Source organism: Squalius cephalus, assembly GCF_949319135.1.
Source record: "Squalius cephalus genome assembly, chromosome: 5".
Taxonomy (NCBI): Eukaryota; Metazoa; Chordata; class Actinopteri; order Cypriniformes; family Leuciscidae; genus Squalius; species Squalius cephalus.
The window spans coordinates 27,374,240-27,393,119 of record NC_137126.1 but is presented as its reverse complement, the minus strand read 5'-3'; the positions used below and the strand labels follow the sequence as shown (position 1 = coordinate 27,393,119).

At 38.0% G+C, this 18,880-nt stretch overlaps 1 protein-coding gene across 6 annotated transcripts in view; it reads right to left on the bottom strand.

Annotated features, from left to right (window-relative positions):
* The window catches only part of mink1 (misshapen-like kinase 1), a 40,622-nt gene that overhangs the window by 13,189 nt on the left and 8,553 nt on the right, over window positions 1-18,880 (bottom strand). For 3 of the 6 annotated variants that reach the window (XM_079871738.1, XM_079871740.1, XM_079871743.1), the window contains exons 2-16: window positions 18,488-18,553; window positions 16,429-16,611; window positions 16,078-16,188; window positions 15,592-15,682; window positions 15,071-15,201; window positions 13,962-14,016; window positions 13,023-13,101; window positions 10,662-10,837; window positions 9,799-9,868; window positions 8,803-9,013; window positions 4,156-4,266; window positions 3,376-3,462; window positions 2,216-2,236; window positions 1,788-1,964; window positions 1,547-1,708 (exon numbers count right to left, since the gene is read on the bottom strand). In XM_079871738.1, coding sequence (XP_079727864.1) covers window positions 1,547-1,708; window positions 1,788-1,964; window positions 2,216-2,236; window positions 3,376-3,462; window positions 4,156-4,266; window positions 8,803-9,013; window positions 9,799-9,868; window positions 10,662-10,837; window positions 13,023-13,101; window positions 13,962-14,016; window positions 15,071-15,201; window positions 15,592-15,682; window positions 16,078-16,188; window positions 16,429-16,611; window positions 18,488-18,553 — 1,731 coding nt within the window. The remainder of the gene's footprint in view (window positions 1-1,546; window positions 1,709-1,787; window positions 1,965-2,215; window positions 2,237-3,375; window positions 3,463-4,155; window positions 4,267-8,802; window positions 9,014-9,798; window positions 9,869-10,661; window positions 10,838-13,022; window positions 13,102-13,961; window positions 14,017-15,070; window positions 15,202-15,591; window positions 15,683-16,077; window positions 16,189-16,428; window positions 16,612-18,487; window positions 18,554-18,880) is intronic. The other 3 variants (XM_079871739.1, XM_079871741.1, XM_079871742.1) reach the window with 2 other exon arrangements.

The following is an 18,880-nucleotide window of genomic DNA, read 5'->3' as shown; positions in this document are numbered from 1 at the left end:
CGTTTTTTCCCAGCAAGAGCATATAAAACTTATTTTTAAAAAATGACAGTAAAGACATTTATGATGTTATAATATTTCTATTTCAAATAGTTCTTTTGAACTTACTATTCATTAAAGAATCAGGAAAAAATGTATCACCGTTTCCACAAAAATATGAAGCAGCACGACTGCATTAAACATTGATAATAAAAAGTGTTTTTTGAGTGACTGTTGACTGTTTTTGATAAGAAATATTACCGACCACACACACTTTTGAACAATAGTGTATATAGTTCAAAGACATTCAATTATTGAGGTGGACATCTATAAAAAGTGTCTTTAGAAATCAATATATTGTTTTATATTTGCATTTCCATATCATTAAAGGTATAGCGGAGGATTTTCTTTTTCCGGGTGGATCATCAAGACTATTGGTCCTCCTAAGTGTCAATCATTCTGGTGATATGTTTACGTAAGGCCGTCGTACGTGCTCGTGCACACGATGGCGTGCGCTCAAAACACAGGTTGGGCTTCCCACTGATGTCTCAGTCGCAAAGTTTCTTGACAGGTAAAGTTTGGCATGCTATTTGGAGAAATCCATTTAAAATCACTGCTAGTAAAAGTTAATGTAAGCTATGATTAGCTCGTGCATGCTCTCTCGTGCACACGTTTAATAGGCGTTCCCTCTCGGGAGCAGGTAGAGTGTTGCGCATGTGCATTTTTTCAAAAAGTGGAGAGGGCGGTTCTTTTCTAAAATTCGGGAAAATCCTCCGCTATACCTTTAAGTTAGGGACACACCAAAACGACACCAAAGAACTAGCGCTGATAAAAGCCGACTGTGTTGTCGCCTCGCATCGCCTACGTCGGGGAAAAAACCTGTGCTTGAACACACCAAAGGACTACAGACGACTGTCGACTAGCGCGTGTGTTCTGCGCCTGCGTGTAAATGAGATAACTGTCAATTGACGCAGATAGACTCATCTATATTCGTCATTCAAAAAGGGAACGCAAAAGCAGTTATACAAATCATAAAGCAAAAACCATTTTTGAATATAAACCATGCTGATCACGTTCTTTATTCCACTCCGCTCATGTTATTATGAAAATATTTGCTCAGGTAAGATGACGTGAAATTAGAACAGCTTTTCTGTCTGTGCCGTCATGACTTCTTCGCTTGCTTTCATCACTTTCGTGTTTATTCGTGACTCGTTTGCTAAACTGAACCGCCAATCAGAGTTCTCTCTCTCACCGACGGCCCGACGCAGATTCTATTGAATCGGCCAAAAAAAAAAAAAAGTCCAACTAGAGCCAATGGTGCGGAACACACAGAAAAAACTATGTCGGCCGGATCTCAAAGACGGTCTGCCATCGGGCAATGTCAGGCCGTCTTTGAGATCCGGCCGACATAGTTTGGTGTGTCCCTGGCTTTAAACAAAAGACATTAACTAGTATACAGTCCAAAGCAGACTCAAGCAGATGTGTTCTTGTATTTTTGAAGAAATATTTATTCACACTGCATTCTGACCGCTGAGATTTGAGTGAGGGAATAAAATGACAGGTAGCACACCTTTCCCTGCCCACCCTGTGGTTCCACGGGTCTCTGCATGGGTGGAGTCTGTGAAGCTCCTGATTGGCTGATTGATTCTGAACGGGACTGTATGTTGGTGTCAGAGACTGTAGTGCAGATTTTGGGAGAGCCCTGTCTGTTCAGTTTACTGCGCTCCTCAACCTGAGAAACAAAGCATGAGAATTTATATTGTGATGCTTCAATTCAGAGCACTATTGTTTTCAGCAGGGCGTAAGCGTACCTCTCTAGCCCAGGCTGGTTTGTTGTTCTCTAGGTTCTTGCTGTAGTGGTACATCTGTGGTTTCTTGTCTTGTTGCTGCTGCTGCTGCAGTGAGACGAGATACGCGTGCTCCTGCTGCAGCTGTCTCTGAAGTCTCTCCGACTGTCTCTGCTCCTCCAGCTGTTTACGCTTGTACTCCTTCACACACATGAACAAACAATTAATAACTTATTAACTAGAAAAAATGTAGAAGTCATTACATGGCATTTTTTGCAGGCACAGGAAATAATTAACACAAAACAGCACAGTGTCACATGCGCAAACACAGACACACAAAGAAAAATGTAAAACATATGCCCCTTCCCAACATGCAAAGGAAATAATTATGAATTAATGAATAATTACACACAAAAACGTGATTATTTGAGTTTTAGGATATATTGGCTCACATTCTCTGAAGTTTTTGACAACTAAAGAATGAAAGAAAAACATTTCCCTTAGCTGTACAATTCTTCTGTCAAGGATTTCAAACAATTGGACAATATGTAAAACAGCCTTGCTGTATTGGGTACACAGTGATGTAATATTGTGTGTAATTATGTCATATTGTATTTTCTTCTGATATTTTGATCTTGTTCGCAGCAAATTGTACATTTAAAATGAAACTAATCCAAGCAATATAAACAAATTACCAAATCAAATCTTTATGTTATATTGACTAAAACATAAACAGAGATGTGAAGACACATACACGTGTCTCACTTCAGCAAAGGTTCTCATGTTTAAGAACAGGGGTCTAAAACTGCTTTATACTTAAGAGCTTTGTTGTTTTCATTTATAAATAAACTACCATTAAATAGTTTAGAGTCAGTAAAGTTGTGTTTTTTAAATTAATACTTTTATTCAGTAAGGATGCATTCACTTGATCGGTAAATACTTTTATAATGTTAAAAAAGATTTCTATTTCAAATAAATGCTATTCTATTGAACTTTCTATTCATCAAAATAATCCTGACATTTTTTTAATCACTGTTTCCAAAAAAATATGAACCAGCAGCACAACTGTTTTCAACACAGATAATGATAATAAATGCTTCTTGAACAGCAAATCAGTATATTAGAATGATTTCTGAAGGGTCATGTGACACCGAAGACTGTAGTAATGATGATGAAAATTCAGCTTTTAATTACAGCTAAATTACATCTTTAAAATATATTCAAATAGAAAACTGATATTTTACAAGTGTAATGATATTTCACAGTATTACTGTTTTTACGGCATTTTTAATCAAATAATTTTAAATAACTTATTTAATTTAATTTGGAAGGAGCAATTAAACATTTAGCTCAACTTAAGCTTCTTAACACTAGCTTTGGGTGAATTTAACTTAATACTGTGTTTTTCTTTAATGCATATTTTCATAAACTGAATAATTAAATAATTAAAGACCCATGCTCCAGAACATTTAAAAACCCTGCTTTGTATGTTTCAAATTCTGAAACCAGGCGGATTCTGATCATTCCAGCACAATCTCGGGGTCCTGTAACATGACACGCACCAAAATTGTCTGAGGACTGGGAAGAGGGAAGAGAAAGAAAGGAGTGTTACCATTAGCAATGCCTGCTCCTGCAGTAATTGTTGCTGCAGTATCTCTAACTGCCGCTGTTCTTCCTCCAACTTATGTCTTATAAACTCCTACAGAGAGAGGGATGGAGAGAGAGAGAGAGAGAGAAAAATGGGGAGCAGTGGAAGAGGAGAGGAAGGAAGAGACGGATCAGAATAGACTCTAAAGGATAGAATAAAAAGATATTTGAGGGAGTGGACAGATACACCTGTCTGTGCAGCCTCTGAAGATAGAGGCAGACATTTTAAAGAAGTGTTTCTGATGGGCTTTTTAAAATGGCTGAAGACAGCTCGACAGAGTGAAGAGATTTGTTCCACGCGCTTCATTCACTTACTGCGGTAGAGCCGTAACGTCACACCGCTTTTATAATCTTAAAATGGCACGCAGAGAGTGTTTACAACTAGTTCCTGCCACTCTGAGGAGTGTGTTGCGTATGCGTGTTTCTCCAGTCGTTTAGAGGAGGAAAACTGAAGGAAGTGTGATGTGAGGCATGTACATGTGAGGTCGTTCTGAAGAGTGTGTCCTGTGGCACATTGTGCACTAATTCATGCTGATTGGTCTTTTGTGTTTCTGTCAGTTTGAATTGTATTGAATGTAGGGCTGCACACGGCTCACCCACACACACACACACTGCATTTGAGAACCTGCTGCCATGGCAACCACTCCACAGACATTCCAGGGCCAGAGCTGTGCTGAGTGGGGAACACCCACGCCAGGGTGCGATTGGCCGGCCCGGCTGCAGTTCTGTGGCTGTGATTGGTTACCTGCTCTCTCTCTGCCATCCTCCTGTCCTCCTCTCGTCTCATGTCATCGAGTCTCCGGTGAGGAGCTTTATCCTGTTGCTGCCGCACCATCTCTCTCTCCTTCCTCTGTTGCTGTGCGTGATAGAGATAGAGAGAGAGAGTGAGTCACTTTAACATATTTGGCTGAAATAATGAGAGCCTTCCTGTTGCTAAAAAATCATGTAATGCTTTTGAGAAGGGAAATTAAGGGGGAGAGAACAGAGAACATAGCCAGAGAAAAGAGAGAATTGAAAGTGACTAAGACATTGGGCACAGTTATGGTGAGAGAGGGTGAGTATAGTGATATTGGTGAGTCAGTGCACTGCGGTGCAGTATTCAGTGGGTTAGTGGCTAGATGGTGCTGCTGTCACACTGCACATGGCCTATATACAGTATGAAACTTTGAACAGCAAATATCATTCCCAACACAAGCAATTTTACAGTATAATTATTCATTTGAATTTAAATATCACTGATAGCAAGACAAAGTGTGTTTGTGAGAAATTTATGGGATATATATACAGTATATATGTATATATGTTTTTTTCATATAAGTAGTATTAGAGATGATGAGAAAAGCATCTTGCACTTCAATGGAAGAACATCCGACTACTCAATGAAAAATTTACTTTTATGATTAGTGAGCTAGAAATAGTGCAGAAGAGTTAAATATTAACTTTAAAATTGTTAAATTATTATTATTTAAATACCAATAATGTTATTAATAATGATGTTATAATTATTATTAATATTTATTGTTCCTATTATTATTATTCTATCAAGTAAGATTATTAAATGTTTTCGAAAGAAGTATCTTATGTTCACCAAGGCTGCATTTATTTGATTAAAATATACAGTTAAAACTAGCCTGGCTAACGTCAGACCTCTTCTCATTGAGACGTGGTCTGGGAACCACATGTTCATTTTCTCGTATTTGAGGCGTGGTTTACGAATGCCCAGAGCCGTTTATTGGGCGCTACAAATGTCTATCAAATGCGCCTGTACGTAGCTCATAGCCAATCGTTTCAATGATACCAGATGACATATGTAGAGCGACAGAAATTCGACGAGGAAGAAGACGAAATAAACTTGCGTTCTAAACTACTTAGAACACTATCTAAGGCTGCATCGAAAGGTAACTTCGCGTCTGATGCCATGTTGGATCCATAGATATAAACAAACTTCTTCGGTGTGTCGCATAGACGTCGTCATCGTCTTGCTGCTCCCTCCCCGTTCTGTGATTGGTTCCCTTTTTGAGGGGAAAATCTGGTCCATGGTATCCAGGCTGCCTAGCAGCGTGAATAAAATCCCGCTGCGCTCAAGGCAGCATGGGGAAACCCAGGCTAAGTTAAAACAGTAATATTGTGAAATATTTTTACAATTTAAAATAACAGTTTTCTATTGAAATACTTTGCTGATTTTGTGCTTTGGAAACATTTCTTATTATCAAATGTTCAAAACAATTGGGCTTAATATTTTAGTGATAGATTTTGTCCCCCCCCCCCCATTCTTTTTGAAATGCATTTAATTCAGCATTTATTTGAAATGGAAATCTTTTGTAACATTGTAAATGTCTTTACAGTCCATTTTGATCAATTTAATGCATATCTGCTGAATAAAAGTAATACACTTTTGAATGGTAGTGCATTATTAAATGAAAATAATATATTTCAGCTCAAAATATTCCTTTGCTTTCAATGGGATTGCAAATTTGGTCAGATTTTTAAAGTGGTCTCAGACTTTTGTACCCTACTATATAAAGTTAATTAAGTGCCATATTCTATATCCCCCAGCAAACATGTCTTGATCCCACCTGTTCTTGATTTAATTAGCTTAGCTGTGAGGGGCTTGACTTTGGGAATCTCTCCTAGTGTACAAAGGCAGACATGAATATAATGGCTTATGATGCTCAGTACATAACAAATACACACACTCCTTTGTGTTGTGGCCTATTCATCACCCCATGTCTCTCTCAGCTAGTGTAGGATAATCAGGCAGTCATACTAATCATGTCCTTCCACAGTCATCCAGTGACAATGACCACTCAAAACTAAATCAATTAAAGTTTGACTTTGCAGAGTATGTAGAGTTCTCACCCATTTACTGGGTGTGTCTCTCAAATTCACCAACATGTACCTAACAAAATTCCACAAATACCTCCCTGTGTTCACTCTAATGAAGAAAGACCGGCTCCAGATAAGAGAAAAATGTTCAGCACTTCAACAAACACTGCTGTAAATCTTCTGGCTGTGAACTACGTGTTTTATGTCAAACATTGACTTTTCTAAAATATTCTGCTCATAAACTTTTAGCAGCGTTCAATGAGCTGCTCTGATCTATATTCAGTCCAACATTCATGGACAGGAAATAAAATCTAAAACACTTTAAGGATTAGGCCACCAAACAATGAAAATCTTGTCATTAATTACTCTAGTTATTACTTACTTTTATTACCTTCTATTCTGTGGAACCCAAAATAATACACTGGGCACGTTTTTAAATATAATGAAAGTAAATAAAGATGGAGCTGTTATGCTTCAGGGAAGGTTGCAAAAAGAACCATAAAAGTATTATAAAAGTGGTTCATAGGGCCGGGTGATATGGCCAAAAAAATTAAATTCTGTCTGTGTGTGTGTGTGTGTGTGCGTGTGTGTGTGCGTACATATATATATACATATACATTATATATATATATATATATATATATATATATTAGGGCTGTCAAACGATTAATCGCGATTAATCGCATCCAAAATAAAAGTTTGTGTTTACATAATATATGTGTGTGTATGGAGTATAATTATTTTCTATATATAAATACACACACATGCATATATATTTAAGAAAAATGTGTTATTTATATATAAAATATTTATATATAATATAAATTATATATAATATAAATATATATACACAGTATATACATGCAAATATTTCTTAAATATATACATGCATGTGTGTGTATTTATTTATAGAAAATAATTATACACCATATATATATTATTTATATATATATATATATATATATATATATATACACTCACCTAAAGGATTATTAGGAACACCATACTAATACTGTGTTTGACCCCCTTTCGCCTTCAGAACTGCCTTAATTCTATGTGGCATTGATTCAACAACGTGCTGAAAGCATTCTTTAGAAATGTTGGCCCATATTGATAGGATAGCATCTTGCAGTTGATGGAGATTTGTGGGATGCACATCCAGGGCACGAAGCTCCCGTTCCACCACATCCCAAAGATGCTCTATTGGGTTGAGATCTGGTGACTGTGGGGGCCATTTTAGTACAGTGAACTCATTGTCATGTTCAAGAAACCAATTTGAAATGATTCGAGCTTTGTGACATGGTGCATTATCCTGCTGGAAGTAGCCATCAGAGGATGGGTACATGGTGGTCATAAAGGGATGGACATGGTCAGAAACAATGCTCAGGTAGGCCGTGGCATTTAAACGATGCCCAATTGGCACTAAGGGGCCTAAAGTGTGCCAAGAAAACACACCATTACACCACCACCACCAGCCTGCACAGTGGTAACAAGGCATGATGATCCATGTTCTCATTCTGTTTACGCCAAATTCTGACTCTACCATCTGAATGTCTCAACAGAAATTGAGACTCATCAGACCAGGCAACATTTTTCCAGTCTTCAACTGTCCAATTTTGGTGAGCTCGTGCAAATTGTAGCCTATTTTTCCTATTTGTAGTGGAGATGAGTGGTACCCGGTGGGGTCTTCTGTTGTTGTAGCCCATCCGCCTCAAGGTTGTGCGTGTTGTGGCTTCACAAATGCTTTGCTGCATACCTCTGTTGTAACGAGTGGTTATTTCAGTCAAAGTTGCTCTTCTATCAGCTTGAATCAGTCGGCCCATTCTCCTTTGACCTCTAGCATCAACAAGGCATTTTCGCCCACAGGACTGCCGCATACTGGATGTTTTTCCCTTTTCACACCATTCTTTGTAAACCCTAGAAATGGTTGTGCGTGAAAATCCCAGTAACTGAGCAGATTGTGAAATACTCAGACCGGCCCGTCTGGCATCAACAACCATGCCACGCTCAAAATTGCTTAAATCACCTTTCTTTCCCATTCTGACATTCAGTTTGGAGTTCAGGAGATTGTCTTGACCAGGACCACACCCCTAAATGCATTGAAGCAACTGCCATGTGATTGGTTGATTAGATAATTGCATTAATGAGAAATTGAACAGGTGTTCCTAATAATCCTTTAGGTGAGTGTATATATTATATATATATATATATATATATTTTAGTCAGAATTATCGCGCTCCTATTATTTTGCAATCTGTCTGTTGGGCGCTTGCGTGCGGCGGCGGCCCTCATTCGCTGAAGTTCAGCAGAGACTAGCTTACATAAGGCTCGTCCACTTCAGACAGCAAAATGGGAATTTTTGCAAGACTTTCTAACACTGACAGATGGAGATTATACCTGTGAAATGTAAGTTATGCATGGAGGAAAATACCACATCTCAAACAGAGCAAGTATCTGTCAGTGCACAAATACAGACCACCTTTTATGATTGGCACTCTGCCCTTATTTCCTGTGAGAAGAAAGATGATGTTCAGTGACTTTCATGTGCACATGCATGCATGTGTACCTCCTCTAAGCGACGCCGCTGTTCTTTCTGCTCCTCTATCCGTTTCTGCCGGTCATGCAGCAGCTGGCGTTTGTGCTCCTCGGGGTCTCTGCGCTGAGCGGCGAGCTGTGCCTGCTGTCTTTTTAAGGCCTCTGAACGCTCCTTATTCTCTTGCTGCAGCCGCAGGAAATCCCTCCGCAATGTCGACTCACCAGGAACATTCAAAATAGAGCTTCAGACATAAATAAACAGAGAAACAGGAGAGTCAGTTGATTTAGACAGTTAAGGTTTGCAAGGAGGACTGTACGTTCATTTCTCTCTCAGTTACATCAAGGGCATGCAGTCATGTGCAAGTGAGTAGGGATTGATCCATGTTGAGTAATATGATAAAGCATCAATGGAGCATTATGAGGAACCATCTATGCACATAAAATAGTTCCCTAAACAAATCTATTAAGGGTGTAATTTCTGCCCCAAAGCTCCAAGCGCAATTGCAAAAATAATGATTGTTTCCAAATAGCAGTTGTCATGATTTGATGATCCCACCTTAAACAAACAAATGGCTTACTTATTACTGACTCATTCAGACATGTACAGACAAGTCTCAAATCTTTTCTCAGAAGTTTTATGTGAATCAAAAGAAATTTAATTCAAGCCAAGTCTCAAATCAGTTATCTTCTAGTTCAAGTCAAGTCAGTTATGTACTAGTACTCAAGTTAGTTATCAACTAGTCTCAATCTCAAGTCAGCTATCTACTAGTTTAAGTCAGTTCTCAAGGAAAATTGATTACCAAATCAAATCTTAAGTGAAATTATCTACTAGTTTATGTGAAGTTTCAGGTCAATTTTTGTAACATTGTCTCTATCTCTGGTGTCTCTATACATTAAACCTTGATATAAAATTCACACACTATATAATGCTAAGTTAACACAAAATGTCAGTAACACTGGGGAGAGCTTCTGCAATGTTGTGTAGTGCTATGTAGGGTTGTGTAAACACAGATGCTGCTGTGTTTACCTGGATTCTCTCTCATCACCTCTGTTCTCATCCTCTTCATCACTACCACTGTACTCGTACTCAGTCTCCTCTGAGAGGAATCAAGACAAAATGAAAAAGCGAGAGAGAGAGAGAGAGAGAGAGAGAGAGAGAGAGAGAGAGAGAGAGAGAGAGAGAGAGAGAGAGAGAGAGAGAGAGAGAGAGAGAGAGAGAGAGAGAGAGAGAGAGAGAGAGAGAGAGAGAGAGAGAGAGAGAGAGAGAGAGAGATGAGGGCAGGAAAATAACAAGAAAGACTTTAGGCATTAATATAATATGGCTCAACACAGTTTATGCATACTGCAGCACTTTAGAGTCTAAATCATCTGCACTCTTCCTTAACTGATACCGTGTGAGCTCTAATAATAATGCTGAAGGCTGCTGGCTGGATGCTTCCATTTTTAGCTGTTCTTCATTCTTTATATCCAGAAAGAAACAGAATTCAGGCCCAGCTGTGCTATTTGATTACACTCCTGGCCACAGACCTCATGAGTTACTCTAAGCTACGCAGTTATGCACAAGCACCCTATTTGTGGTCCAAGGCAAAGATGAGCTCTGATTGGATGGGAGTCTTGGTGACCTCACTGCACAAAGCCAAGTAAACAAACTTTATTAAATATTCTGTTCCACCACAGAGCTCCGGTGGACAAATTATAATCTATAGTTAAGAGGAGCCCCTGCATCTGTCCTGACTCTGATGATAAAACTGATTTAACTACTGAATTAATTATTAAGTGCTTGGGTCATGAAATGTTTGGGGCTTCTGTGTTTAATAAAGCTCTATTGCTCTTATGTTTTGTCTAAAATCATTTGCAAAGGCAACATTAAAGAAAACGCATTGCACGTACCTTTCTCGCCACGTTTCTTGCGTGTACGGTCGATGTGATCTTTGAGCTGGATGCGGACCTGTCTCTCAGTGGGCTGGTCTCTGATGAACGAGTGCTTCAATAGCTGTTCTGTGGATGGACGACTCGGATAGGACTTCACAAGACAACCCTCGATGAAGTCAATAAACTTCTTAGACCTGAAAGAGACAGAAAAACATACAAGGAATTAATATATTAGCAAGAAAGTCAATTAAAAAAATAAAACTGATTAATATAAGAATGCTATTATACTAGGCTCACAGGCCTCGGGTCAGTGCAAAAGAGTTTCACGCCAGCTGCAATCAGTACAATTTTTTTTTTTTTTTATGTTTTAAAGTGCCCCAATTATGCTTTTTCGAATATTACCTTTCATGCAGTGTGTGATACAGCTGTCTGTGAATGTAAACGGTCTGCAAAGTTGTAAAGTCAAATGTGCATGATAAATAAAGTTATTGTCTCCCAAAAGAAAGAAATCGACTCTGAACAGCCTAAACGGGTCGTCAGGAACTCTTTCGTGACCTGCATATGTAACACGGTAACACATTTGCCAAATGCCCACCTATGGTCTGCATTGGCTACCCGCAAACAACATTAACTTTGACCTGCCCTCAAACACTGAAGCTGGTGCTGTGTACATGTCAAGAAGCCGCTGTTTTATGCTCTGCAAAAGCAAATTCTCTTTGTAAACACTTCCAAAAGATGTGAAGAATTACCACAGCAATACAACAGCAGAATAACCTTTTGATGATTGCTTCTCAAATCTCTGTGATGTCTAAATGGGATTTACAAAAAGCTTCTCCATTAAAGATGTATATATTTTCTACTGGGTTTTCAAAACAGTAGGTTTGTGTTTTATATTGTGTAGGTCTAACTCACGTTATTACTGTCATACTGAAATACTTCTGCAAATGAGCTCTGGGTCCACTACTGCCTAAAATTGTGTCCATTAATGCAGACTGTCTGTTGTTATTGGATGGAGCAAGATTTGTTTTAAAAACTTTAATGTTACATCAGTCATTCACGTCAGTGCTCGGCTAACGTATGCGTTGATATTGATACAGTTATTGATATAGTTTCCACACGTGCACTGCAATAAATTAGAAATCTACTTGTTGATAGAGTATACACTTGTTAATGCTGAAGAATTACAGTTGCAACATCTCATAATGTACTTCAAACTGAGTAGCATCACTGAGAAACGTCCTGCTCAAGTCGTCCTTCCGATGGAGGTTCGGGTTGAATAACTAGTTCTTTCAATGTTTCATCATCGGACTCGCGCTCAGAATGATATGGTAAAATCGACGTCATCGTTTCTGTCTTTACAGTGTGTATAATCGGTGAACTTGAGGAAGCCTCCGGAGCTGAAATTCAGTTATGGTAATGGCGTTTTGTTTCCGACACACACTGTAAGCGGTAGACCAATCACAAAAGACTGGGCCGTCTGGCAAATTAGAGCAGAGTAGCTCACGGAAAGGAGGGATTTAGAGAGACTGAATCTTTGGACGCGTCATTTGAGAATCATTGAAAAATATGGTGATGTGCAGCGTATATTGTGAGAAAATGAAAGTGTTTTTTGACCTTTGATGCATGTAAACCTGTTGTAGAAGACCTCCAAAACAAAATTATGAACCTTTAAAATAGCATAATTAGGGCACTTTAAGAAATATATTAACCCCAACTTTTGAACAGTCAGTGTATATTTCTTTCTGACATTGCTAAAAAGAAACATATTAAACAAGAAAAACTCCTCCTTGATGAGCCCTGTAATAGTTTAATATAAAGTTATAAAGGCAAAAAGATTCTAAATTATACAAAATCAGACAGACACAGAATGCCAACAGAACAGGCTGAAGCAGAATATCTTACACATCATTGCAAGTAACAGAGAACGCAGTAAAACGAAACAATGCCGCCTTTTTCATTCAAACCCAACAAATGCTCCATCTCTACTTCTATAAACCAGCTGTTCAAGGGCAGGGCTCTGACCAAAAGTACCAAAATAACTCCAATCTGAAAACTATAGCATGGCATGCCAATATATGACAACTGCAACCAACAGGAAGGAAAGATAAAAACATAGATGAAATGAAGGTAGAAAGAGAACTCATTTTTCGTCATGCAACAGCACTCTATATGTGTGAGGATAGAGGTGTGAAAGCAAACGCTGCAACTCCTGCCTGAAAAACGAGGAAACCACATACAAAAAGAGAACCTATATGGATGGCAGCAATCATAACTTAGTATGCAGTGCATGTATATATAGATGAAGGGAAAAAAGGGAGGGTAGGAAGAAGGAAAATATAGCTTGATCTTAAAATAACAGCTGAAACAGCGTGTCCTCACCATTTCTTGGACTTCAGTTTAGGAGGAGGGTTCCGTGGGATAAGGAACAAAGCTCGCATGGGATGCATGTCACACAACGCTGAGGGAAAGAGCACAGAGATCAAACACGCTGATAAAAGACTCCTTCACCTATGTGCCCAATTAACAAACTAACTGATTCAAGAGGTGACAACAATTCATGAACGAAAGTAGAGCGCTGACTGGGCCGCTGCTACACGGTGTCCGTGTGAGCATATGACTAAGTGTTGTGCTGCATAAGTTATGACAATGGAGTACAGATCGACCTCTGTTACTCTATTACTTCTTTTGTTCAACTGGCATAACAGGTATGGGAAAGAGGGACGTTTAGTATTACTGTTTGCTTGGTTTGTAAAATGTGAAATGTTTTAAATAGAATATTTTTTTTAAATAGATGAAAAAAGCACAATTTTTAAGGCCCATTTACACTAAAATGTTAACTATAATGAAAACTATAAAGTTTTAATAATAATTTTAGTTCAGTGAGAATAGGAAAGTCCACACAATAAATATAATGATAACAACAGAGGAATATCATTTGGATCTTTTCAGAACGTTTTTTTCCAGCTGATGAACGATAATTTTTTTTTACAGCCCATCAGAATCCACCCGACTCTAAATAGCTTGAGCATTTAATGCAGAAGACGATAACTGTGCTTGTAAGAAACAGAACGTTATAGCATACGTCACCCCATTTGCATTTCAGACCAGAGTATGTGAGGGGTAAAGTGAAAGCAGTAACTAGGCAAACTCACATATTCAACCCTTTTTTGAATATTCACTTAAAAACAGGAGCTGCAATTGCGATTGTAATGTGAGTGTCATACTGCTGCTACGAGGGACTGATAGTTATTTTGTTCATATTAAGGTCTGGATCCACACTGTAATCTGCATCTGTAAACACAAAGACAGTGTACTTACGAGGTGCTCCTTCAGCCATCTCTATAGCGGTGATTCCCAGAGACCAGATATCACTCTGTTGTAAAATAAAATTTTTTAAAAAAGGTTATTTCATTCAGGCAAAGTCACACACACACTCAATCAATCAATACAAGGGGTGCAATAATAGGGATGGGTGGACTGAAATGGACAAATTCATACTACCAATACTATTGTGTATTAACAGGATCCTCACATAAAAATAAATCCAGTTTAAAGAAAAAAACATTAATAATAATTGCATTGTTTATTGGTTATGTACTATACATTAACGTGTATCATGAGCTAAAAAGTGAAAAACAAAGAACTTTGCCAACAAACAGTAGTTTAGACTTAGAGGAACCATTTCTCCACGCAGACAATGCTATAGCCATTCAAACCAAACAGAGAAAAGTGTAGTATTCAGTATCACTTCACTGAATAATTACCAAGCTAAATGTCACGTGTATTTTCTGTAGACAGGTTTTTAAGGGAATTAATATTGCTTTAAATCTCACGAGTTGTTGATTGACAAAATTGTATTATTCTTGTTAAACAGAAAACAAATAATTAGTCCCATTTAAATGTTGATAATGGCTTTATAATGTTTAATTGATATCATCAGAATTCACAAAACCCTCTCCTTGTGATAGAGGCGTCAGTATTGGTATCATTAGCATATGATAACAGGGCTTTATGTGATCTCAACATGGCAGCCACCATGACAGAAGACCCTCTTATGCAGCTAATTCTAGATCTGTCTGTTAAACTTATTGTAAAATATATTTGTCAAAAGTACCAATTGTTTCTTAAGATAAAAAAATGGAAAAATGCCTGATGTACCTTTTACAACAAAGACAATGTGGCCCACACACAGATGTATAATATCGTCAAAAGGTTTGAGGTCAATGAGATTTTCTAAAGAAATTTCAACAGCTTTCATGAACATCTTTCAAAATAAAAGTCTCGCATCAGAAAAACATAGAATTAAACATAGATAAAAAGTCTGTTGTTTCTTTGACTGCACACATCCAACCCACTCAAAACGGTCTTGCGACCCACTTTTGGTTGAGAAACAGTGGTGTACATCAACAGTCAGAAGCTCATTTTACCCTGTAATCATAGGTGGAGTCAGGATTCTCATCACAGGCGATGACTTCTGGGGCCATCCAGTACGGAGTGCCAATGAAAGTGTTTCTTCTGCCGACTGTACGATCCAACTGTGCACTCACCCCAAAATCCACTACAGAAAGAGTGAGGAAAGAGGAAGCAATTAGGGTCTGTAATATTATATGACACGTTTTGCTTTCAAAGTCTTATGAAACCTGTTGCGCAGCAAAAATGTTTATATTCATCTATGCTAATTCCTTCCTTCTCATACACAGACACACTCTTCCACTTAAGCCACACTCTCCCTCGGGTTGTGGTGTGTGAAGATATTTTTGTCGTGGTGTCAGGCCTATATTAATGAGCTTCAGTGCTTTGCTCTAGTTGTTAAAAGATGTTCTCTAATCAGAAAGGATATGGGCAAGACAACAGACACACTCAAACATACAAAACTGGGCTACACAAATCAAATATCACAGTTACTGAGCTAGTCTGTTTTTTTTTGTCAAGCAAATATCCCACTCACCAAGTTTAACCTCTGCGTTCTCTGTAAGCAGTACATTCTGTCCCTTGATGTCTCTGTGGATGACTTTATGAGCATGGAGGTGAGACAGACCCTGAGGAACAGAGAGACAGCATTTACTGGCTGTGCAACATTACATATACAATTCAAGTAAGTACTCAAGTAAGGCTGCAGTTAGGCACCATGTATCAGGCATGTAATATGTATTGTTAAAGTCAGCATGAAACAAAAATTGAGATCATCTTTTTTGCTATGTTGCGACATACTGTACGCAGTTTGCTGGAAGGGATGCATTATTGTCCCACACACTTGCAGGCACACATGCCATCAGTAAAGAGATGTCATAGCGAGGAGTTAAAGTTTTTGTTTAAAGACTACGAAGGCACATGAATGAAGAAAAAGAAATGATGCACACAGATAAATCATTCATAATAAACACCGCACTACGAATTGTCAATTTTGATTTCATGGTGACTTTAAGAGTCTTACTCTCAGTATCTCTCTGCAGATATAAGCGATCCAGTCTTCTTTCAGAGAGTTGCCCTTTGTGTTCTTCACCAAGTCTGTCACTGAGCCGGCACCACAAAACTCCATCACCAGCTGAACAAAAACACACATATATGTACATATATGAAACTGCAAGCTGATACAAGCCATTGTTTTACAAATCAACAAGGTCCATGACCAAGAAATATATATTTTTCATGCTAAACCATTTCAGTTAATGGCAGACTATAGATGTATCTGATCACAGTGTCATGATGCAAGAATTTGAGCAGTTATGAGATCAGTTATAAGGTCAGGACTCGATCAGGTTCAGAAGTCTGAGGAAGCACAGACCCAGAGCTGGTCATCGTGTCCGGGCGGACTCTTCTTCACGAAAGCTCCGTAGTAGGTGGCAATGTTTCTATGGTGACTGTACTTCTTCAGCATGTTGATCTCAGCTTTAATCTCCTCCTCCTCTTCCTCAGTCACATCCATGACCTTTATGGCCGCCAGCTGGCCCGTCTTTACATGACGACCCTGAGACAGAAAGAATTTCAATAGCAAGTAGCATAGAAATGGCTAATTTACTAACTTTATTTGTTAATACACCATAATCAGAGTGATACCACCATATTTAATTTTACATGAGCAAAAATTAGGCAGTAAGGCATAGAAGTATGATGAAAACTGACAAAAATACACTGGCATTCACAAGTGTGGGGTAATTTCTTTTTTTTCTTTTTAAGAAATGGATACTTTTATTCAACAAGGGTGAATTAAATTGATCACAATTGACAGCAAAGGCATTTGTAATGTTACAAATGAATTATATCTGAAATAAATGCTGTTCATTGAACTTTCTATTCATCAAAAAAAAATTTGCTGAAGCACCACAATCAGCATATTGATTTCTGAAGGATCATGTGACACCGAATACTGGATAATGGCTGTGGAAGTTCAGCTTTGCTGAATAAATTACAGTTTAAAATCTATTAAAATAGAAACAGTTAATTTAAATTGTAATAATATTTTACAAAATCGCTGTTTGTATTTATGATAAAAAAAAAATGACTTGGCGAGTATAAAAGACGTCTTTCAAAAAAACCTTACATATCACAAACTTTTGAAAGGTAGTGTATGTATTTCCAAACAAATTTATTTTGGCTCGACAAATGATTAAATCCAAATAAAAGGTACATTATAGTATATTAATGTATAACATAACAGCATATTAATATATAACATATTGCGGACTGTACGTCTATTGTTCACCACCTTGTTCTAATTTGCATATAATTACCCTTTCAAAATTATTGTGCTAAAACCATAGTACTTTGAGAAATAACACGGGAAGACACATAGTATACACTAGTCTACAAACTACATTATTAAACACAACACTAAAACTAAGCTAGATAAACCACATCACTGTCAACCCAAAAGCTAAACACATTCATACCACATTCCTTTATAAACTACAGTACACAGTACACACTCATTAAACATGACAAACTATATCCTCACTAGTCTATAAACGACACATTTTCCAAACAATACAGCCTGAAGTACAAATTACAACCTACACACTCTTTAAAGGCCGCTTATGCCATACATTGCAATAATTACAGAGGCCTTTAGGGTTAAAATCACTATGAGTCTGCAAGTATAATGACTTATTACACACTACATGTTATGTGGTTCCTTAAAAATGAAGAATGTATTTTTTTTTCTATGTTAAAATACTCTCTCCTATCCCAGCTTAATATGCAGACTATAAGAAAGCCATTTGTAGACCAATTTATCCAAAAAGTGTAAACATACCCGACTAACCCGAAACAGCATCACTGGACTATATGTTTGACTGACTAATTGTAGATGAGGAGAGTTAAGGAAATCTGTTTGAAAACCACAGTTATTTTTCAAATTCTGTTTGGTGGCACTAATAGTACAGAAATTACACAATTTAGCTTTAAACACTGAATTTATCTGCATTCGTTCTGTTCTCCATTCATTCGGCTCTGTCAGCTTCCTCCCCTCATCCAGGCATCTTCATCTCAACGGCGAGTATTGACAGGTCTGAGTGCAGCTGCAGTGATCTGAGGTACTCTGTGTTATTGCACCACGCTGAGAGTGCAATGACATTCTCTCACATGCCCTCACGTACACATGAACACAACTGCTTTAAACAACTTCTGTCCTCTGTTACTAATGTACCAGCAACCACTCAATCCATCTTCACTCTCGCACTCAAAACACACATGGTGGTACATAACTCGATTTTTCTAAGAACACAAATTGGAGTTTTATTTATCATTCGAGAGGTCATCTAAGATTGCTGAGTAACAATAGGATAGCATTTACTCCTAACAAATATCGCCATCCCTCCTTCTCCTGCCCTCCATCTGTATCTCACCTTGTACACTTGTCCGTAGGTGCCGTTGCCCACGACTTCCACCAGCTCAAAGATTCCTGCTGGGTCCTGACGGAGAGAAACAATTTTTAAGATTGTGAAATCATACAATCATGCAAACCCCTAAAATAAAGACTGTAGAGGGAAATTCATTTGGATTTACGTACTTCAGTCCAATGACATTAAGACCCCAAAATACCTTAGAGGCTTGGGCCAGAAACATCCTTTACTCAGGAATGTGAACGCAGATGCCAGAATTTGACCAAAATGGTTGAACATTCTTTGATATGCGCTCTTACGTTGGCAAAGCAAACCTCATGGAAAGGTAGAGGTACACAGAGTTAATTCATTCTGTGCCATTAAAAAAAAGAAACTGTTCTCCATTTAGTATTTTAG